General features: G+C 42.3%; 2 protein-coding genes across 5 annotated transcripts in view; both read left to right on the plus strand.

The window, feature by feature from the left end:
* The first annotated feature begins 8,604 nt into the window (after positions 1–8,604).
* On the plus strand, positions 8,605–11,889 carry LOC128887802 (uncharacterized). The gene is made up of 6 exons (XM_054144150.1): positions 8,605–8,850; positions 8,990–9,305; positions 9,371–10,134; positions 10,428–10,648; positions 10,914–11,068; positions 11,142–11,889. The coding sequence occupies exons 1-6, from the start codon at positions 8,810–8,812 to the stop codon at positions 11,325–11,327; spliced, it is 1,683 nt and encodes a 560-aa protein (XP_054000125.1). The 5' UTR covers positions 8,605–8,809; the 3' UTR covers positions 11,328–11,889.
* Positions 11,704–23,603, plus strand: part of LOC128887687 (uncharacterized) — a 77,441-nt gene continuing 65,541 nt past the window's right edge. Inside the window, exons 1-3 of one of the 4 annotated variants that reach the window (XM_054143890.1) lie at positions 11,704–11,830; positions 11,932–12,258; positions 12,413–13,918. The gene's annotated coding sequence lies outside the window, so the exon portion shown is untranslated. Of the gene's footprint in view, positions 11,831–11,931; positions 12,259–12,412; positions 13,919–23,603 lie in introns of those variants that run through there. The other 3 variants (XM_054143871.1, XM_054143880.1, XM_054143901.1) reach the window with 3 other exon arrangements.

Consider the following 23,603-nt stretch of genomic DNA (forward strand, 5'->3'; position numbering starts at 1 on the left):
TCAGCAGTTCCTCGCGTGGTTTCCTTGACATAGTGCCTTGTTTCACGTGGAGTAGGTAAATAGAGTTCTGCACTTGACCTCGTACCAGGAAGATGATTCCATATGGTCTTGCTTCTCAGGTTATTGCAGGCTCGCGACAACCTGAGAGACAGGTACGTGACATTTTACAGCTGTGTCTCTCTGGTTGGCTTGTTTGTATACATTGGGGGCGAAAGTGTTGTATGTGTAAGAGTAGTAGGTTGTCGACTCGAAGTACAGTACTGTATCTCGAGTAACTGGGCTTCCATCGGGTCACTCTCAACTCGTTAGGTTTGTCACAAGCTGACACGAAACTGTTCACGATAAATTGTAACAACATTAGGCTTGTCTTCTTGATAACGATACAACGCTGTATCCGAGTTTATTTTACGATACAAAAAGCAGCACTTTCTCGAATTCCACGACGAATAATCGTGCAAATCGAAAACCAGCCGTAAATCAAACGTGCTAAGTCAGTTCCACCTACAGGGACCGCAAGAGACATTATACCGAGACCGGTGTTGCATTGAAAGCGTTGAGCGTGAAAGGTGCGTCTCGAGATAACGACACAGATTCCCCGGGCAAGTGTTCATAACTCAAAGACATCGATTTTATGGAAATGCGCCTGTTAGCGTATCCCATTGTTTGCGCTCGCTAATTTCCGTGCCGTGTTCGACGCGGTGTTTCGCCGTTTCGCGCGCGCCGAGGTATTAACACCATGCTTCATCGACCGTCCCCGTTTCCGCGGCTGTTTGGAAATGTTAAGCGTCCTCTCCCCGTTCTCTTTCGCCGCTATCCCTCCCTGGTGTCTCCTGGCGCACGGTTATACCGACATATTTTCTGGCTGCCAAAGGAAAATAATGCGTTCCGCGCGACTTGCCGCGGCGCGCATGCCTTCGTTGACCGCGCGTCGTATATCCCGCGTGCACGTGACAAAAATGGCGTTCGATCGTGGTAAATTTTGGCGGGTACATTGTTTATCTACCCGTTCTGGGGATCGATGGATCGATGAATCTTCGCGAACTGCGAATTCTCGACGCTCGATTGGAAACGGCTCCTCCGAAGTTCGCTCCGAGGTCAAGATCCTTTCTTCTAAACGAGATATTATATTCTTTTGGTGGTGATTTGTGAGATAAAAGGGGGACGAGTTCTGCACGCCGTAAAGGGAGAAAAATGGATACCTAACCCGTTTCGAAGCCCAAATTTGTTTGGAGTAATATCGCCTTTCGAGTAACGATTGTACCCCTGTATTCAAGTGACTTGGCAGTCCTTAGTTTGTCACTTGAAACCGGTACCGCTCCGAATACCATCGATTCGCCGTCTCATCTATCTGTACCTAAGATCACCTAATCCGGACCAGCCTATCCAGGTCAGCGACGGATCTCTCCTCCCCTAACCCTATTCTGCAACCGATTAACGCCCACTTGATCAATTTCCCTGTCTCTTAAAAACTACCACCGCCTCTCTCGACCAGCCCACTCGATCTCCCTCGCTAAAACGTCCGATCGACCTCGTTCCCGAAGCCCATAACGCTTAACAATGGCGGGCAACAGCCCAGACAGTTCCCTCTCGCGAAATTAGCATATCCAATCCACTCCGTGGCCCTCGTTCGCCCTCATATCGACTGGATGCATCGCGTGACGACGCTGACTACCCTCGAACAATCAATTACTGTTACGTGTTCGCGCGACGAGCCTCCAGGACGGTACCAGACGCCGTCTCCTTCGTTTATGTCGAATACGGGACGGATTCGATTACCGTCAGGCTGCGCTGGTTCCATTAGCGTCTCAAAGCCCGATTCAACGAGACGTTGCGTCCTCGGCATTTGCAGACGATCCACTGTCGGATGTAAAGTACACCGATGCAACGATTCCATTCGATAGGGGGAATCCCTCGATAAGGGGTACTTTTCCTAGTCCTACCGTCTTTCTGGAGTTTAGTAAATAAACTCGAGGTTCCACTCCGAGGACATTCTTGAGATCTTCATGACTTGGATTCGTGGAATCGGTATCTCCGGGAGATTCTGGTTTATGCAATTTGCAGTTGATGCTAGTCAAGGATTCTAGGCTAGTTAGATCCTCCTGAAGGGGTATTCCCACGTTTCAACAACCAACGCTAACGCGTGGCAGTTAACCTAGACCGTTTCTCGTGGTGATTAATCAAATATGATGAGTCAGGGGAATGTGGCTAATCTTGAGAAATTTTGGTTGCGATCGAACGTAAAATTTGCTAGCGTCTACCCTGTTGCATTCGTTCTTCTTCTCCTCTTTGAGCTCACTCAGTTTTCACAAATAATTCTCCACGATTGCTTCACTATATATAATAAATATATATATGAGTCATATAGAAACATTTCATTCTATATTTTTGAAATATAGATCCCCAACTCGCTTGTAGCACCAGTTACGGGAAACCCTGTGTATAGACAAGATAGATAATTCTACATATAAAATAGTAGCTCCCTCGTTGCATAACTTCACGTCTCTGCAACGATTTCCGTGGAATTCCGACGTGGCCCAATCTTTTTTTCCTTGCCACGATTCCCAGCGAATCGGCGGTCTCGATATTCGAACATTAAGCGAGGCACTGCCGCGGACGGTTTTTCGTGCAGCCTCGAATTCCCCAGCGGACGGACAGAACGATAAGTAGGTAAGTAGGCGGCGAGAGATATTACCTGGTCGTTTTATAATAATCAATAGACTGCGTTTTTTTTTTCTTCTGCGGGGCTAATGCGCCTCGATCTGCGGTTTCGCCTTCTCACGCCTCGCGAACGTTACGAATTGGATACGCGAAGCTGGAGTTTTACTGCGCGACCGGCAAATTGAATTGCGCGGCACGGGAAGATTTAGGAGGCCTCGATTGAACCATGCAATCGCCTGACCCAATGTCTTCCTTAATCCTCTCGATTCCAGATCATTAGGTTCAGGAAATAATGCTGACTGACTGTTGACGGTTTCACCGTAATGCTTCTGGAAACTGTTGTTTCTCGAGGGTAACTATGATAATTTGTTTGCTCTTCGTTCGGTATACCGATGTATTTCTGATGAAAGCAATTCTTCGGTTGCTATGAATTCTTATTTGTTTCGTCAACGGTGACTGCATTTGAAAGCGATGCAAAGGGACTCCAATATCTAAGGTGCATCCGTAGGGATTAAGGGGAGAGATGCGATTCAACGTTCGAGGAAGAATCGATCTCCCACGATGGATTGGGAGGAGAAACACTCTCTACGCGATATTACACAGAGAAAATCCGCTCGAGTCGTGTCGATCCTGAACAAAAGCGACGGCCTTCCCCCCTTGTCTATCTGTTCTGTCAACCTGGTGACGGGAATTGAAACGTGTTTTGATACCATCGGTACATTCGTGCTCGAAACTGATAGCCCTGCGTCGGAAACGTAAGTGTATTAAATACGAAAGCTGCCCAAGATTAGAATCAATAGTCGATCTTGACTCAAATAATTATAAATTAAATCGATACTTTCATTGAAAGTAACAGATCTTTTTGGACCATTATATTTAGTAATAACTAAAGAGTCACGCGTAGGTCTAGATCGTCCTTAAAAAAGGAAATTCGATCAGGTTATTTATCAGATAGCCTGCGTAGGAGCCAGTTTCGTCGACCTTTGGCGTCATGAACGCAACGACGAAACCGCTAGGGGACAATGAAATACTTCACCTTGTTACCTGGGCCGCGTCGGCCAGCTTTTCCCTGGGCATCACCTGTTCGAAGCGACCTGTGACGCCTGGCGTCCGTTTCCGAGAACAGTGAATCATTCCGCGCTTCCTGGCTTTAATCAAACTTTCCAGCGAGCAACGATCGTTATCGCGGTGCGAGCCGCGTCAGCGTGCTCCTACCAAGAAATGGGGCGAGAACGGTTTAATGGTTAACAGGTACAAATTTCTCCCATTAAAGTGAAATTCCCGCGCAACGCGGCAACACAATCGATACGCATTCTTCTTTTAATCAGCCAGAGAAACGAACTTACTCCCCGCGCGCATGCGCTACAGAAACAGGGGGAAAATTTTATTGCAATAATGCATGACGAATAATAGCTTCGTACAGCAATTTATTCGCGACGTTTATTCCAGAAAATGATTGCTCGAATAATGGAAAAATTGAATTGGTATATTTTTTGGGATGAAAACAATTCATGTATATGATTATTCGGTAACGTTATTCGAGTGATAAATAACGAATAAGACCAACGAATAACAATTTATTCGCCACGTTAATTCGATGGAATGATTCTTTGGATAATGATATATTGAATTAGTATTTCTTGGGGATAAGAACAATTCATACATGTAATTATTCAGCAACGTTATTCGAGTGATAAATGACGAATAAGAGTTACCATTAATTTATTCGTCATATTTATTTGATGGAATGATTGCTCAAGTAATGTTGCTCGATATAAAATATCGATTCATCTCAAATAATTAACCGACTTCGAAAAGGAGGAGGTTACTCGAATCGACATGTATATTTTTTTTTGTCGAATTGCAATTTTCATTTGCCATTATAAATTCTAATCCACATTAGAAGAGTGACCATATCTGTAGGACGGCCACGAACGGAGCCTCTAAGCTTCGGTGCGCTATTAGATGCAAATGGGGATCGTAAAATTGTTTACTTAGGAAGATATACTGCCCCGAGTAATTAGCGGATGAGTCCAATGAGATAATCAACGCCTCGAAAGCTATTCATACAGCGCTAACCAGAAATTCAAGAAGAATCTAACGCCATTAATCTCTTAACGCGTAGCGTGCCATATGCGGCACGCACCAGTTCTGATTACTTTATTTATTAAGCCTTCTGGTTCAAAGAAAATTGTCTGCATATTTGGACGTATCGCATTATGCGCCGCGATAAATTTACCGCGCAATTTGCGTTTAAACGAAGACGGAAATTAATGGCAGTGGATGTAGTCGTAACTAGCAATTTGTTACGCTCGTACGTTTCGACCTTACGTTTGTGGAGCATACACAAAACTATCGTAATAGAATAATCTAAATTGAAGAAAACACAGAAGAAAAAAAATGTAACGAGTACCTTTTGTGGAGGTATACTTTTTTGTACTGTTCTTAGCTGGAACAGAGTTTATTTGGTACGTAGCTCCGTAAAGGGTTGAAGTAGAACACGGAGAGCTGAAAGGGCAGCTCGCGAAAGTGTTTTTAAAGCGTGATGGTATGGTATAGAAGTAATTTCGCTCCCTCGAGATAACAGCGACGACACGGCTCGCATTTTTCAATTTCACATTTACTGTACCTCACAACGCACTCGACGCTATTGTCTCGAACAACGTTCGAGGTATGCGTCGCGCAAACAAATACTCTGCACAGAATTATCTGTTACTCATTAGAGTCAGGGCAGATAAACTCTAATACTTTTTTAATTTCCGTTAAATATTTTATTCCTGAACACTCTGCGTGAACTGGAAAACGAACGAGTGGAGGAACGCGTGGCCCTAATCGGGCTCTTGCAACTTTTGTTGTGAAACATTCCTTTATAGGAAGTGGGGAAACATTTTTCCATTCTATGAAATAGTATAACGCAAACTGACTTTTGTACCTTTATTTTAATACCACGAGTAAGTGTTGTACTAAAAATGTTGCTATACTCAAACATTTTCAAAATTGCGTGAGGTTTATTGGTTCCATAATAATGTTTACGTAGTTTCACCTAAATATAAAATTCAAATTTGGTTACAGAGATAGTTGAATTATTATTCATTGGTTCCCCTAGATCTTTGATCGAAAGAGTATTAACCATGGTACCTTCGTCCAAGCCTAATTTCTATGTATACATATATAGTGAAAGAGCTAAGAAATATTTCTGTTTATATTCTGTATAATTATCCACGTCTTCCAACATTAAAAATTATCTTCCACACCTGTCCTCTTAGAGGTGGCGCTCCGGTTTGAAGAGCAGTACTTTAGAGAACGTCATCTCAAGCAATTCATCCTTAATTAACCCTAAAAAATCATAGTCATACCCTTCGACTTCCACGACACTTTTCCATTGACGATCAATTTGAAAATAGAGAACAAATATAAAAACAATATATACATGAAAAAGAAAACGATGAAACGAAGAATGGAGTCAGGAGCGAATAGAAGATACGACGAGGTTGGGCAGGGGAACAAGGAAAGCTGGATTTTGGTGAATCGGTGGAAAACTGAACACAAAATGGCACAGCTTTCCTCGTCACCCAAGGGGTACTGTGCCCGGGACGCGTTCCCGTTGTTTTACATGGCGGGGATCCCCAGGAGGCCTACACCATGCCACACGGTCCGTCCCGTGTGGAGAACACAAGAATGGGAAGATAGAGAAAAAGAAAAACAGAAAAATTTGGGGATTCGTGGAAAGAGAAGTGTATAAATCCTTAAGCCATCAGTCTCGTGGATGTATGCAAATCTCGTAAGAAGTTCGTCAATCCGATATGAAATCTTAACCTTTAAACGGCCACGGACGATATCGGCGTGTGTAACGGGCGGGCACCTCGACGCTCCTCGAATACCGATAACATTAGCCACCATTTTAGAGGTGAAAGTGTTTAAACGCACGCCAACGAAATTTTCCTGGCTCTGTTACGCGCCCCCACGTGCGGCAGTGCACTTTCTACGATGCACCGCACGAATCCTTAATGGGCTCATCGAACGAGTCGAAGATCGTTCAATTGGTCCAACGGTGACCCCCCCGATCGATTATCGGTATTCTCCGCGATCACGGTGCACCCTGCCACATGGCGGAATAAAATAATAAAGATCTCGATTGAATCTCTGGACGTAAGAGCGAAACTTTTGGACCATCCGAATCTCGATAGCTCCGAGGATAGTTCATCGGAGAAATGCAGCGGCAAAGTATCAATTTAACGCGGGGGAAGACGATTAACTACCGCGAAAACAATGACGTTTACTCCGTCGATACTGTCGTCGCGGTGGAGGACGCCTCGTTCGGCACCGAGATCGTCTGTGTGTACCGAGAGAAACTTAAACGCTAAACGCCAGCGGATACTGCTGGCGTGTGCCTTACTGTTTAACCACTTAACCGACTACCTGCTCGTATACCTCTTCGATGGAATCGAAATCGAATGGAAAACGAAGGTGCCACTAAACACGTTCCGATCCCGAGGTGCGCGACACACCGATCACCGGAACTCAAGAGGTGGCCACGTTACGGAAACAGGATCTTTTATACCCTGGAAATTATTGATCTCCCACGCCCGGCCAGGCGGCCGCACGTGCGCAGGTCCTGGCGTCGCGGCGCACGAGCACCACCGCCGTCGGGCCAGGGTGAAATAAATAACATTCGAAGGAAAGACCCTTTCTCCTGACGTGGCCGTTTGGAAAGGTCGTGAACCATGGAGAACCCGTAAGAGGCGACGACTACCACAGGGGGTGGGAATCGCGTCTATTTACTGTTGGACGAAACAATTTTTAAGAAACCTCCGGAGTCTGTATCAAGGCAGGGAACGAATCGGGGGGCGTGTGCACTGATTGATGCGGTAAGGTAAACATAAGATAGCGAAGAAGTAAATCGAGGGGGTAAAACTTCCAGCCCTTGAAAGCCACTTTTGAAACTTGAGGATAAAGCGAGTTTCTGAATTGCAAGGAAAGTTTCGGTATACGCTGGTGAAAATGGGAAGTGAATAGGATAGACTGTTACTCAATTAGGAGTTCTAGTTTCATGAACTAAAGGATACTGATATAGATCAAATATCATAGGCTACTACACGAGTAGCATTTGATCTTCCTCTCTGTTGTACCGACAGATGGTATACCAACTGCGAATAAACTCTAGTTTTATAGAGCTCCTGTCTGAAATAAGAAACAATTTCGAATAACTATTAAATAGTAAGCAACTTACGTCTACAAGTAGAAGAGATGATCTCTAAGTAACTTTGGTGTAATAGTAGAATTACTCTTGCCGACCTCCTGTACACCGAATTCGTTAGCGTTCTCTCCCAGCAGATGCCAGCACCAACCGTTTCTTTCATCTGTAACTGCAGTTTTGTTTACGTGATTACTATGGATACGAGATTCCCATGACCCATGGAGCCAGTTGTGCAGCGGTTTAAGCGAGTTGAAGAAGACTTTACATGCCAACGCCATCATTCGACCGATGCATTAAAGGAAACAGCGCAAAATTTAAAAAATGTGGTTTATAGGAGACTAAAAGAATAGTGTAACATAATGTATTATTATACAATGTAGTAGTTATATAATAGGAATTGCTTGTATGATGGTTGAAATTGAAAAAAGTTAATCTGAACGAATTAAATTCATGAAAATAGTGAAATAAATATATTGATGAATATGCTATGGCTATTGTTGTGGCTATGAGCGCGAAATCATAAATATATTTGTCCTTATTATTTATATATTGTCTATACTTTTCTATTGTCTTTATATATTGTCCTAATGAATATATTTGTAAAATTATCCAGGGCTAATTAAGATATAACCCTTTTTATATACAGGCTGACATCACTGAAGGGAAAGGAAGTAAAGTACATCGGTCGAATGATGATGGCGCACCATGTCAAAGCCACGTTCAATTCGCTTCAAGCATCCCCAATTCCCCAATCCATAGTACATATACATATCAGTGGATCTAGTAAGTGATCAAGTAAGTGACGTGCATTGTGCGTAGTTGACGATAGTGAAGGGCATACATAGCAATTATGAATAGTATTCCTGTACAATTGGGAACACTATTCAGGTCATAGCGATCGATAACCAAGCAGTGAAGAAATTTAAGTGAATCGAACTTTTTAAGCGAGATACGATGAGGAGAGTACAGACTAATAATCAAACATGGTCGTTCCAGTAAGTAATTTGCATAATCTTTGTAGTGTAGCCAATGAATCCTAGACAGAAGTATCACGCTCAAAGTATGGGATTGGTAACTAACAAGAGCGTAGTTTCCAGTATGTGTTTCTTAATTTTATTCATGATACTTTTTCAGTACAAGTGCAAATGCAAGTTCTAGTAATTTCTGGCCTGAACTTTGTCAGATGAATCAGTTCAAACATTCTGTATGTGAGAAGAAAACAAAGGATACTGGAGAGAGTGACCAGATAATAAATTTGGATGATTTGGAATATCCTGAACTTAATAGCACGACTGTTAGCGACAAGAATGCTGTTGCATTAAAGAAACAGTTTTCGGCGAATCCTACTACAGATCTTGTACCGCTTGCTCAATTCAATGAAGAACCAAAGAGATCAAGAAGGTGTAGAAGAACAGATAAAATCTGTATTAATCTTCGAGATGCTTTGGAAGTAAGTTTATACATAAAATCTTCTTAAAGAATTTTTGCTATTATATCACAAAAATTTATTTGTAGAACACCAGATACACGAATAAAATGAACAACAGAGCACTACCAAAATTTAGGATCAACATTTTTAAGGGAATTTCTGGAGTAACACCGTCAAATATTGTAGACAGAAACAATATTCCTAATTTCAAGAAAGTTAAACTTTCTATTTCCAAAGATTCTAGGTTAAAAAGAATAATTCTGTTAAATCGAAACATGAAAGCACAAACCAATATGTATAAAAGAGAGGCTTTCGAGCGTGAAAAAATACAGGCTATTTATAAAGATATCGATAGTATCAATTTTAATGCCTTAAAAATCACTGCGGATCCTGAAATAGATGTAGATTATGCTAAACGTATGTGTACAATGACGTTGTATGGCAAAGATTTCAGATCTCGAAATGCAGAAAGCATTCCTGAAAGCTCTGTATATTACAGACCAGATGTAATTGAACAGGTAAATAATCTTTGCATTCAAAAGACATTTGTACCAAATAAATTCTTTCAAAGACCTTATCGATTCCACGATGAAAAATCTACGATTCTACGATTCTGCGATGAAAAATCTAAAAGACGTCATCGATTGTACGATGAAAGACCTAAAAGACCTTGCCCATTGTTCGATCATGTAGTTGTAAATGATATTGTAAAACGTACGCTTTCCCTTGAAATAACGGATGATACCGAACATAATATTAAACAAGAGATTAAACAGGAGATTAAACAAGAACCTACAAATAACGAAGAAGATCTTAAACATTATCTAGTATATTCTCGAAATTTTAGAGAGTAAGTACTTTAATTTGTACATGCATGGATGCAGTATGTTCTGTATCTTGCATGTACAGTGCTTAAATATTACTTCGCACTGTAGTATTGTATTATAACATTCATTTCAACATTAATGTATCCTTGAATCCTCAATTTTTATTTACGCAATAAATACTATATTTTCTATTACGAAAATGTATATCAGTTATATTTTCTCATTCTTCCCTATTTCCTTTCCCTATAAGATTAAGGCTCGTTTCAACCATACTCAATGCTGCAGTATTTATTTTCCATGTTCGTACATCTTGCAGATACTGTACGAACATGTTGACACATCACTTGACCAGTAGTTTAGAAATATTTCTGCGAGAAATTACAAGGCTCCAAAAAAGATATCACGAGAAAAATCCGAGCAAATCGAGATACAAACGGCGTTACTATTCTGGTTTGAAGGAAGTACGGAAGCACGTTGAATTGAAGAAGATTAAATTTGTGATCATCGCTCCTGACCTCGAAAAGGTCGAACTCGAAGGTAATTGAAATTTTCGTAGATGATTTAAATAAATTACAACATACTATAGTATATTAGGTTACGGGCCTGGGCCGCATGATGCGCAAAGCGAGAGAGCGCAGAGAGAGTGCAGTTCAGTTGTTTTATGTTACGCAGTTGGAAGAACGCAGTTCTTCTCCTATGCACACTACACGCTGTATTAAATGTATATTTCATCATTTTTACAATACATTGCAGTTTTCTTATGTTCCGTAGACCACTACAATACTTAAGTTCCTGATTACAGGTGGACTAGACGATGAAGTTGCCAAGCTGCTCGATGCATGCAGGATGCAAAACGTCGTTTTCTGTTTCGGTCTTGCACGGCGAAAATTGGGATATTATTCTCATGGAAAAGGATTCGTCGCCTGCATCGGTGTTGCGAATTACAGTGGCGCCGAAGTAAGCATATAATCACGCTTGAAATAACGCACAAAACGAACATCAAATACTTTTATTTTCACATTTCTTCCAGGAACTATTCAGGAACGTCTTGATCCAACTGGTGTACGCCAGGAACGTTTTCAAAAAGCTTCATGGCGCCACAGACGCCATCATCGATATATCGAAACTCGTTTCGGATGATGATCTGCTCTCGGATATTATTACCACTCTTCTAAAAGTTTTGTCTCCCAATTATATACATACCAACGTGTGTTGATTAAAAAAAAAAAAAAACAATTTGTATTTAAAGTTACATTTATTAATATTAATTTCATGTCGTTTGTCAGAATGGTAATTGTAATCCCGGGAATACAGTCGATATATGTATAATCGATCGAATCGATAGAGATTCATTATGTGACGCCAGTGAAGACGGTGCGCAGTTACAATAGAGTTTTCGAATATTCGATACATTTAGTTATGTTTAATCATAATATAATAAGTTTTCTACATACTTGATACTATTGTTGATACTACGAATCTCAGACGAATTACTCATGCTCGAGAAGTATTGTCACAGTTTCGAAACTTTAAACACCGAATTATACGTATCCCAAGGTACACCGATGAAAATACGTATTTAGAAATGCATTGATTGATACTCGTTCCACGTCGTTCGTTAGAGTGGTAATTGCACGTATGGAAATGGATTATGAATCGATATGTAACCAATGGATAATGGGTTTTGTGTAATAACAGCGAATACGATATTCAGTTCTGGTACAATTTTTATACGTTTTATATGTTTGGTTATGTTTGAATAAAACATAAGGTGCTTCCCTGGTATTCATTTGATTTTATCGCTGTGATTTGGACAACAGAAGGAATTTATTATCGAACGTTGAGATGATAACCATCGATCGATGATGCAAACAAATTGAACACAACCTCAAGTATGCGTATCGACCTCACCAGTCACACTGAGCTCGCGAGATAAAACAGATCTACTGTGTACACGTGTTTAACCGTGGGTCGTGAACATGTGGGCCGCGTTCCAATTCTACCGAGGTATGGAAAAGAGGATGTTCGATTTGCCGAGTCTGTTCGTCGATGTTGAACGAGAAATTCCAAGCTAATCGTTCGCTAACGATCTACACGCACGCTTCGCCACTAATCTTCAATATAAATACGATGCATAGAAGGAATTGGTAAGCGGTTCATGTCACGGCTATGCCCTATGAATCGCCGTTATTTGTCGTTAAAATATTGTATTACTGATTATGAATAAAAGTAACACGCGACGTTTTATTTCTAATTTGTATTTAATTTAATGTTTATTTTATTTATAAATTTATATTGCAGTATAGTTTGAAATACTTTGAATCTTGGCCACGAGCGGCGTGCAATGGTTGGCTGCCTCCAAAATCAAAACCAACGCATCAATGTATCTCGGTCAGACACAGATACTTGGCTTAATTAGCGCATCGAAGCGCGCGGAGCATCCACGCGCGATCGTAGGAGGATTAGTATCGATTCTCCATTAATTTTAATGAGAGATGTTAATCGATTCGAGGTGTAACCGCTTTATCGCTTGGCCGCAGTGATCTCAGGACTCGTTGGTATTCAGTTTCTTGCACTTCTTTCGCACGTAACGGGTGGCCTATTTAAAATTACATAATAATAAGATCCTCGTTAGCTTATTTCTTACGAAAATTCTATTAGCTTATTTCTTATTCCGAGATCCTTATTTTTTAGTGCAAGAGAATGTCGAATAATACTTTTTTTGTAGTCTCGTATTCGAGGGAAATCAAGTTTGAATATAATTCGTGGCGACAATAGGTTTTTTCGATGAAGAAGGCTCGCAGGAAGAAAATTCCTGGCATCCTTTCGATTCATTTTTACACGCTGAATCATCTCTTACTGGGTCGAGTCGCTCTTTTGTTAGCAGGGCACCCTATATCGCACGGGCCCCAATTTAACCCAAACATGGAGACCAATATCTCCGCAAGGCTCGGAGTTCCCCATCGAATTCCACGCTTCCACGGGGCAAGACGGCGAACGCTGGAACAGAGATGGGCGTGTTCGAATTGATTTTGTAATCGAAATATGTCTGAAACACTCAACACGAAATTAAAAGGTACGACGTAAACCAATAGATTTTCCCAAAGGTTTTCCCAAGCGGGGCTTCAGAATTTTCTTAACACAAAAATTGTGGACAGTTAAACATCGCTTTCCACTATCGATCCTAATGATATGCACTTAATTTAATATTAAAAAAAAAAAGAAAAACATTACACACCATCCGTGTTTGATTCGAATGAAAAATTATGAAGCTTCCTTTGGGAAATCCTTTATTTATCATTGAGTGGCAAGTATCGTAAGGCCTTTGTTAATTTCATCTGGATGATGCCCATGTCTGGCGTGGAGAGGAACGCACGCGGTCGTGGCGAGGGCCAGAGGAGGCCAACAGCCAGCCACAGGCCCCAGCGGGATGCAGGAGAGGCCGCGGCTGGGAACGGAGCCGTGAGCGAGAGGCTGCGGGGGAAGTGGATGCCAGGCCGCGTGTGTTGATGCAAGTGCGGTGACTGTACGGTGTGCTGACTGGCGGAGTCAGTCAGTCAGTCAGTCAGTCGGCTCGGCACCGGCCGCGACGCACGATCGCGTGGATTTTTCTTGGCTCCGTGTTGGCACGTTGGCCCGTTCGAACGCTCGCGCGCGACGCTCGTTTTACCTGTTGTTTCGTCCGTTCAGTTTTCCCGCGTACGATTTTCCACGCCACGAATTTTGCCGCCCGTGTTGTGCCTCGTCCGGATTAACGGGTCTCGTCGAAATCAGCGCAGGACTTCGACGACCTCGAACTTCCACCAGGTAAGTTCGATCTACACCTTGTAGATTTGTAATGAAATTTTAAATGAATAATGGACGACGAAAGAAGTATTATATTTTTATATTTGAGAGGGTGGTGGAAATTGACAGATACGTTTTTCGGAGCACCGAGCACGTGCTCCAAAATGGACACGTTTGAAAGATCGCGGGGTATCATATTTGGATTTGTGTAATGTATTTGATCACTGGTCGATAGTTCTGAGAGATATCGGAATTGAACGGAGATCGTAAATAAATATGGAAATGATTAGGTTTGGTAGAATTTCGTCGGTGTTTAAGGAAGATTAATGTGACACGGGTATAAAATTTGATTTGATTTCGATATAAAATTTGATTTTAGGAATAAAGAGAAATGAAATTCAGATCGTTTGTTTTTAATTCAGAAGGTAATTGAAAGAATATACTGATAGGTGTAAAGCCTCCGCTCATTCTGTGACGTTTGTTGATTGATTAGCGTCGTTTCTTCGATTGAACAGTTGCACAGATCAGTTTTTATTTGCGCAACGTGAAATATAATTTCATTTTGCAACTCACAGTTTTATTCAACCTGTTGCCAATGGAAAGTAGCGCATCTTCATTCTATTTGGAATTTTAATCTGCATACGAATTTTTGGCCACCTCTGATTTCGAGTGACTCGTTCGTAGAGATATTGTATCGATTTTCAACGAGCTATTATCTATTAACTGAATCGATCTTGCGTTCATTATTTCGCCAATCTTATTGATTTGATATTTCCAATGAATTATGAGAAAGCGTACTTAAGATTATTCATACCTTCTTAAGCGTTGTTGCCAAACAGTGTTTGCCAATTGTAGGAAACGTCCGTTCCACAAGAATGCTCGTTTTCAATAGCAGACAATATTACGGTCGATAATCTCGTTCGCGCATCATCCGACACCGCATAATTTCATTTTTACATTCGCACCCATTGAATAATCCTCTGATAAACAGTGTCATCGTCAGAATCCTGTATTAATTCATAATGACCTTATAAATATTACCATCGAAATAAAATTACAAAATACATTGCATGGGTCTAAAATCAAATACTCCATTAAATCAGAGAATTCATTGAAATAATAAATTATCATTTAAAGCTGCAATCCATTAAATCGACATCAAAGCAGGAAGTGCTTTATATTAGTTCAAAGTTACAGAGTTCGCTAAAACAGTAAACAACTTTATATCGTCGACAAAATAAAATTACAGAATTCGTTAAAATAACACAAGCTTACAGAATTCATTTAATATAAAACTCGCGAAGGTTATTAATTACGAGACAGGAGTAAAATTCTTTAGCAAGGCTTAGTGTCGCCTTCAGCGTCAATTTTTTCGCAAGATTCGAACGCCCCCAAGGATCCTTCGGCATTCCTTTCGAGAAACCGAGCGCCAGAGGTCGCGTGTCAGCGGGGACGCGAGAACGAAAGGAGAAGAACCGTTCCTGCGAAAGAGAATTGACGCAGCGCGTTCCGCGAGTCCGTAATCGACAAGCTGAATTATTTCGATGTACCGTTAGGCGTCAACGATCGACGGGGATCGATGCTCGCGAATTTCGCGGTGGATCGACCCAGACGAGTCCTGTCGACAGCCGCGGCCTGATAACGCAGCCGGACGGGAAAGCTGACTGTTTTTCTATTCGACGGAATTCACTGGCAAACGCGATAATTCGCGAAACCGCAGCTAGGTCGTATAAAAACCAACGAATTTCCATCGAGGTGATTGCGTCGTTCGTTCGTGCCGACTCGGTTTGTTTGTTTTGGTCGCGTAACATCTCGCTAAGCGAGAGTTTCCGTCGACATGACAGTTGGAATCTGTCGCGCGTCGGTTCCTTCGACTTTGAGGTGTCATTGGTTAGAGGACAGCGCGTGTGTCACTTCCTGAACCGTTCTGGATAACGATTGCGATTATCGCGACTCGTCAATTCTAATGATTCAATGCAAATTGAGATAAATATATTATTGTCAGGGGTTCTCCGACTTCAGATTACTGCAGACTTTAGTCTCGAGAGATAGAGCTGCTCGTTTGCATGTTTGTAGGTTATCGGACGGGTGTAAAAGACTTGGGAGTATCAGAAACGAAACTCTGTGTAGTTAGTGTTATTTTCGGCATTCTTGGGTGTCGAGTATTCCTCCCGTCGTAATCGCAGTGTTTGCTCAACTGATAACATTACTCGAGCAGCTATCTTCGTCTTCCTTGAATTCTAGCATCGCAAATAGCAATGTTATCGAATGTTATTGGACCTACTGTTGGTGTACTGTAACCAGGGACATTCTTTTTATGTCTAAATAGAAGGCACGTCGAAGTTCTAAAAGAATTGAACATATTGCTGAATAATGGAGTCGCTGAAACAGTCGACCTTTAACAATTCCGAAGGCTGTATACTAAGTAAAGAACCTATTAGCTTTATCGATCCTAAAGCTTCAGGACTTGATACACGTCATGGGTAGAAATCCAATAGTCACGTTTGTTAAACATATACCTCTACGCTCCTCCACCGAACGCACTGACCGCTCGCAAACGCCCAGAGGACTCAAAGGATTAAAATCGTATTCTATGGATTCCCGTTCGATGTTACCGAATTCTGTTTTTCCCAAATTTTTGTAGCGCAGATTCGATAACCACTGTCATCGAAGCCTCGGTGAAACGAGTTTAAAGCTCACCACTCGCCCAAATCTCTCGTCCTCGTGTGAAAAGCGTCGCGCTGATAAAATCGGCCAACGGGGACAGGACTTCGGCTATTCGACACGTGGGGAAACATTTTCGAGAAATTATCGCTGCCGATCGGTACGCTATTCGTCAGACCTTTGCAACGGCCTTTTGGAGATTAAAAGCGGCCCTGAGAACTTTATCTTCGAGAGGTTCGTATATAAAGACTCGATGTATTAAGGAAAACTTTATTTTAGGGAGTAAGCAGACTGCAAAGGTTAAGAAAATTTGGAAGAAACGCAGGAAAAATATATAAAATACTTGTTAGACCGTTTAGATGATAAAAAACACTTTTATTTAAATTTAATTTTTGTTATCTATTGCAAGAATTAGCTGGTCAGCATTCGTGGGCGACACACGAGCATTGTCGCTCTTTTGTTTAAAAACATTTAAGAGAGTTTCGCGTCATCGACAACCGACGACGAACAGACAGTCGCTCGGCAGATTGAGCGAGAGTCAGTCGTAATAAAAGTCACATTAACTGGTACTTATGTTGATACCTATCCCAAAAACACGCCTCACACTATATATCTGTAGAAATATGAATTTTCGTAAGCATTCACAGGCTAGAAACAAGTAATATTTTTGTAACGTTGGATATCCCAGGCTTCTTTCGATCGTAATCAGTGTTCGCTCCCTTCAGGTAGCTATCTTCCAGAAGCAATAACGCTTTCGATCCCAAAGTGTACCTTTGCACAAAGCCTGTCGTACTAATCCGATAACCATGGCCTGGGGTCATCATCCGTCCAGTAAACAGTCCGATATATAGCCCCTGGGAAAACTATTCGTGCAGAAAGCTTTAGTCTCGAACCTCCTCCAGGTTGATGCAAGTCAGTACTCAGCGCTTTAGCGCCGATTACTGTCAGCCTCTATGCTTTGTTGTAATTTCATGGCCGGCGAGAAACCGCGATCGAAATTTATCATATTGTTGCGTTACAACTCGGTCTACTTTTCTTCTGCCCGGATCCTAACAGTACAACCAGCGATATTACCGCGTTTCATCCCGGATCCGCTAGTTGAACTCACCGCTGAGGCTCATCTAGAAGATCCTGCTCCAAACTCGACGTCATTAATCGTTTGCTGAGCGGTCCCCAATTACTCGATAATTCATCGGTGTATAATTAGCGCAACAAATTGTTCAAACGACTAATAGCGTTTGGAGCAGGATGCGCTAGACAGGTGGGCGCAAGTAGGAGATCCCACATGGTAGGCAAAGGCGGCAATGGTGCTCCTTGCATTAAACGTATTGGCATTAGAGCTCTCCGTGAGCGGCGATGTTTGCGTAGAAAGCTTCCGTTTATTAATCACTCATGCCAGCGCCATTATTGACCGTAACACTTTCGGCATTTTGTCTGTAGACATTCGATACCTTGTTGAAATAATCCTGGCGTTTCCGAGGAGTTCTCATTTTGTCTGTCTTTTGACATCTTTTCTCAACCAGGGAATGCCCCAAAGACATAAACAGGTGGCAGTCAAATGGTAGCTCAAGTGGTACTTCCTACTCCAACTCTGTCATTTTTGCCTTATCATGCTGTAGAATCATGTTATTCCTATGGATTGACGTAGACCGATCTCCTTGACAGCTGCTGCTCTGATCTTTCCAAATGCTGACGGGTAGATTTCATCCATCATCGTTCCTTCAGGTTCCTGCTACTCGAAACGAATCGTCCCATTGGAATTCTGTAAAAAGATACACTTTTCTAGACTCGAAGTGGGCCTCGCCGTTGCAACTAGAGTTCCTTTCGGTGAAAGCCGTTGCTTAACTTCAGATTGAAGTAGAAGTACACCTAACCCACTTCCCATATCTCTTACAATTCTATGAAGAAATAGCCTCGTTCATAAGGAATTGTCACTCTCCACCGAAGAAAACACTCTCGTGGATCTCGCAGCATCATCATGCCAATTTCCTCCTGAAATGATCTATCTGGATTCAAGTGGTTCCGACAGTCTTCCAACTGACACTAATATCCCCGAGTCGTGACAAATTTTTGAATTACCTTCTTTGCCCGAATTCAAAGCTTCTGTAAATGTGGCGACTGGTGCAAACGACCTGATGACATACGCGGGGGTATCACGGTCTCGGTTTAATCATCTTCAGGATCGACGCGTCAAAGGCGCGCACAGGCGACCCGACGTCGCACGTTGGGTTAAAAATAGCTTTGGTCCAGCCAGTTGCCTTTGATCGCAGGCTTCGTCGCACGCTTTACCGACCCGCCTCTGAATTGAGTGTTTATCGCGTTTATTATGCATATCTACGAGAGCCAGATGCAAGGTCACGATCATGGCCATGACCGGAGCAGAAAAACGTGGTGATAAAATCTCAGACTTCTTGACCGATAACGCGACGGACTTTGAGTCGCAGTGTTCCGTTAATTGAATCGATTTTATTTGAATAGCCACAGAAATCGATGGTATCTGAACGTACACAAAGGTGTGTTCATGATCCACCCACTTCTGAAATGCGTGCGATGCGATTAGCGAGTCCTCGAGGAGACTTTGCCCTCGGGAGTCGAATTCGCGGTAGAATTTCGATTATTGATGTGGAGGGTTGAAAGTTCGTGGAATAATCAGGTAACCAATATACAGGGGGAAGAAGCTCAACTGTTATGGTACATATCTGACTGTGGTAGTTATTATTAGTTACTTCATCTCTACAACTTAGTTTGTAGCTAAGTAAGCATCCCTAGTGGTTGCCGAAGCAATGCAATAGATGGAACTCTTGTGAGATAACCACCAAAAGCTATATTCGCTGAAGAACTTATTAACTTTATTGATTTTAAAGCTTCTTAGCGCCAAGTGCGGGGACACAGTAGTCATATTAGCTAAAGATAACTTTAGATGTCCTAATATAGAACTGCAGCTATTTATTTACAAGTAGCCACCTTTCCAATAGTACATCTCCATGTAATCCATCGTTTTCTCAATTCTTATCGCATAAGTTGCCTCGATACTTGCACGAGCCTCGATACCTACACGAGCCTCGATAGTTGCACTCTCAGCGTCATCTGTCTGGCAATCATCGAACCCCCACCGTCTTCAGAACTACCAAAAACTATATTCGCTGAAAAATTTATTAATTCCATTGATTCCATTGATTTCTTAGCACCAAGTGTAGGGATCCAGTAGTCATATTAGCTAAAGGTAACTTTGGAACTTCTAATATAGAACTACAGCTATTTAATCACAATTAGCCACCTTTCTAATAGTAGATCTCCATCTAGTCTATCGTTTTCTGAATTCCTATCTCATAAGTTGCATCGATAGTTGCACTCTCAGCGTCATCTGTCTGGCAACCACCGAGCCCCCACTGTCTTCAGAACCAACTACGTTTTCTAATTCTTGGACAATGTGTACCCTATCTGAATTACAAGTAACGCTCCCGATGTCACCGTTATAGGCGTGTATTCCACGCGCGCGAAGCAACTTGGTCACTTTCCTCCTATTCGTCAAAACAGCAATTTCAACTAGCCTCTATCAGTGTGCGGGTTACGTGCTAGCGACGTTTCACCATAAGGCGTTTAACACGGGGGAACACGCGAGCCGCGATTTAAAGGAGAAAAAGCTGACACGTGAAAGTACGCTTGCGAAATCGTGGAGAGGGTATATAATCTAATTCTAACGGTAACGGAATACCGTTTCGTTCCTCCAGTGGCGGGCTGCCAAAACAAACCGAATGTGCGTTAATTGGTTCTAATTATTTGACGACTTCATTAACGTTGATCTGGGTATGATTAGAGCAGCGAATTTCTCCGTCAAACGCTACCCGCTCGTTGAGTTGCGATGATTAATATCCCAGGCCACGCTCGTACGGTTTCACGCGAACTGGATAACGCACGTCGGCTTTCTTTCTATTTCTTCGCTCGTTTCATCGATAGACAGCGTTTTGTTATTCATTTATTTACTCTTTACTGCGATTGAATTGCAAATGGTTTTTCCAACCCGCAACGATGAGTAGGCGAACTTTCTTGAAATATTCGCGATTACGCGTGGATACTCTATAAGAGATTGCATTTTCTACTGAAAAGTGAACGTGGAAAGCCTTTCTGATATATGCGGGAATATCTTGCATCTCGACGTTGAGACGAAAGCGAAACGCTTTGATTTCTATTCGGATAATAAGATTCTGTAAAGAAAAATGAATCGAAGATGTGGAATGGAGTTATCACGTGCGTGCCTCTGTTCTCGAGAAAATGGCTTCGGAAGATGCTCGGGGCATGCTTACGAACTCCGCGCAGGTGGCTCGCTTTAGCTTCCAATTCCTCGAGAACAAAGGCACCTACAGAAAAAATCCTTATACATTTTCTCTCCGTTTCTTCACGGAGAATAATTCTGCATAATTCTTAACTCGGTAAATTGTAAACTAAATAGCATTTTAACTCATTTCCATTCATCTCGCTTGTACCATTCGCGGTGGATGAAAGAACTGAGGAAATAGCATAACGCAGAGGCACCTTGGAGGACATGGCGGGACGCTGGAACGTAATTTGCGCGTAACGAATTGGCTGGGCTCAATTGGAACGCAACAGGCTCGGTTTTAATCTCTGTTTTACACGCGGCCCACTGACGCCCGTACGCGCGTTGTTCCTTGCACACGCACGGGGCCGTGAAAAAACCACGGCCTCTGGTTTTATTCTTTCGCGATACAATCCGTGGAGTCGGTTTCGTTCCAGTTTCCGGCTCGATATCCCCTGTTATGCTTCCAATTAGAGTCACCGTCCTAACGAGGATTTCGTTACAGCGCGCGATCGATCGCGTGTGAAATTTCTTTTCTCGTCGCGTAAATCGTTCACGCCGTTCTTATTTTTCGGACCGCTCCACTAGCCCGTGAGTTTTTCCAGCGTCGTTAATCGAACGTTAACGAGAGACGAGAGGGAGATAATCGCGGCCACGTCGATATTGTTACGCGCGAAACAATTAGCGTGCGATGGAGACAGCGGTTCTTCGTGGGAGTCGTTAGGCGTCCAACGCAACTCGTTGCGTTTAATGGAGTATCGCGAACTAAATATGAAAGAGAAACGCTTTGATTTCTATTTATATAACAGGGTTCTATAGAGAAAAATCGAAAACGTGGAACAGAGTTTTTACGTACGTGGCTCTGTTCTCGAGAAAATCACTTCGAAAGTTTTTCAGAGGACGCTCACCAGCGTTAAGCAATTCTCGTCTGTACCCTCGAATTCTTCGAAGAGGATGGCGCCTAGAAAAAAAAGACCTCTTTTACATTTTCTCTCTGCTTCTTCACGGAGCATACTTCTGCATCATTTTTTAACTCGGAAAATTCGCACCAAGATAGTTTTGCAAGATATTTGCATTCCGTTCTCTCATGCACGAGAGTTTTAATACATTATCAAGGACGTCAAATTTCTTTTTAGCCGTGCAGGTGGCGTAACAAAGGCCCCTTCGTCGATGTTACGTGAAAATTTCCTTTAAAGGAATTTCGCTCGTGTATTATTTTGTTTTTCGTATTTCTCGATCCCGATGCGGAGTATCGTGTCGCAGAACGAGCCGACGAAAGCAGGATGCGAAATCTCCTGTTACGCGACCGCGCCGCTCGCAAAGAAAATCTTGTGTTTCTGTGCACGAAATCCGATGCCTCGACCGTCGTCGAGCCTCTCCTTTGTATCACGGCGATTCTCGATGCCGTGATTAATAAGATTCATCTTGAATAACGACGCCCGGAACGTCAACGAGCGAAACTCGCGTAGTAGCGACCGTGTTTAGTAAATATCGATCGAAATACCTGGTCTCGGGGAAATATTTGAGCTGGAATTAAATTTCGCAGCGAAGATGGGGCGAAATTGTCTGGATTACAATTTCGAATAAAACTTTATTCTTATACACATTTCGTTTCTGCTTGATTGTGCCGATTGCTATTCAGACGCTTTTGTTGCGAATATTACATTATCCTCTGTGAGTCTATATACTTTATTTGAATAATCGATGATTAGCATAGTGTCATTTACTAGCAACTTGATTAGTTGTTCGGCCAGTCGTACATTATTATGAGAACGTTACATAAATTAGTTTCTATTCTTAATTCTATTTAACGGATAACGGGTAGACAATTTTTCATTTCTCTGATGACTCTCTAATAATTTCTAATAAAGTCCACTGCTGTTCCTCCTCCAAGACCAACAAAGTGTCGACATTTGCATCACATTAAATTTTGATATTTCGAGTGGCGAGATGCACGAGACCACCCAGTATTGTATAATTAACGGAGCGATGTTTGCACAGCCGTGAACGCGGTATAATAGCATGGGCAACCGGACGACATTGGTGGACAATGCTCGCGGGCCGAGGACAGAGCTAATAGCGAGTCTTAACGAACGACATTTGCTGGAACTCCGGGACGTGGAAGCCGTTTTGGTCGTTCCGTGTTTTTTTTCCAATCTATTTCTCTCTCTTTTTTTTTTTATTTTTTTTTTCGTGTAACAGCCACGGAGAGGAGTCTATTGTTTCGAGCCCGTAAAGTTTCCCTGTATCTCGGTTAATAAAAACCGGAGGGACACGTTCCCGGAGTCGAACGATAACGCGGAGTCACGATCCCCGACTACAGAGGCGGCTGTCCTGCAAAAGGAAACGCGGTCGCCGAGTAAAACGTATTATTTACGTACTTAATCACCGTTCGGTGCAACGACCAACGATCCAGCAAACGTTCTATGCATGGCTAACACGGCACGGTAACTTTCGCCCGAGTTGGGTTAACAAAGGTTAGAAGTTTCGTCCAATATCAGCGCGGGGAAGACGAAACGCGATTAGTGAGGGCTCCTTCGCGTCTCGAAGAGCGAGCGAGATCAGGGATTTTTTTTCAGTGAAAGTATGCAGACGTATGGAAATGAAATTTGGTGTGTCGATTGACGCACTTGTGAAGGCGCTACATGAATTTTTTCATGGTGAAATAATACTTTGTTGCGGTTGTTTCAGAATTTAAAAGGTAGAAGCATTAATTGTAATTGATAG

Source organism: Hylaeus anthracinus, unplaced genomic scaffold (genome assembly GCF_026225885.1).
Source record: "Hylaeus anthracinus isolate JK02 unplaced genomic scaffold, UHH_iyHylAnth1.0_haploid 0, whole genome shotgun sequence".
Taxonomy (NCBI): Eukaryota; Metazoa; Arthropoda; class Insecta; order Hymenoptera; family Colletidae; genus Hylaeus; species Hylaeus anthracinus.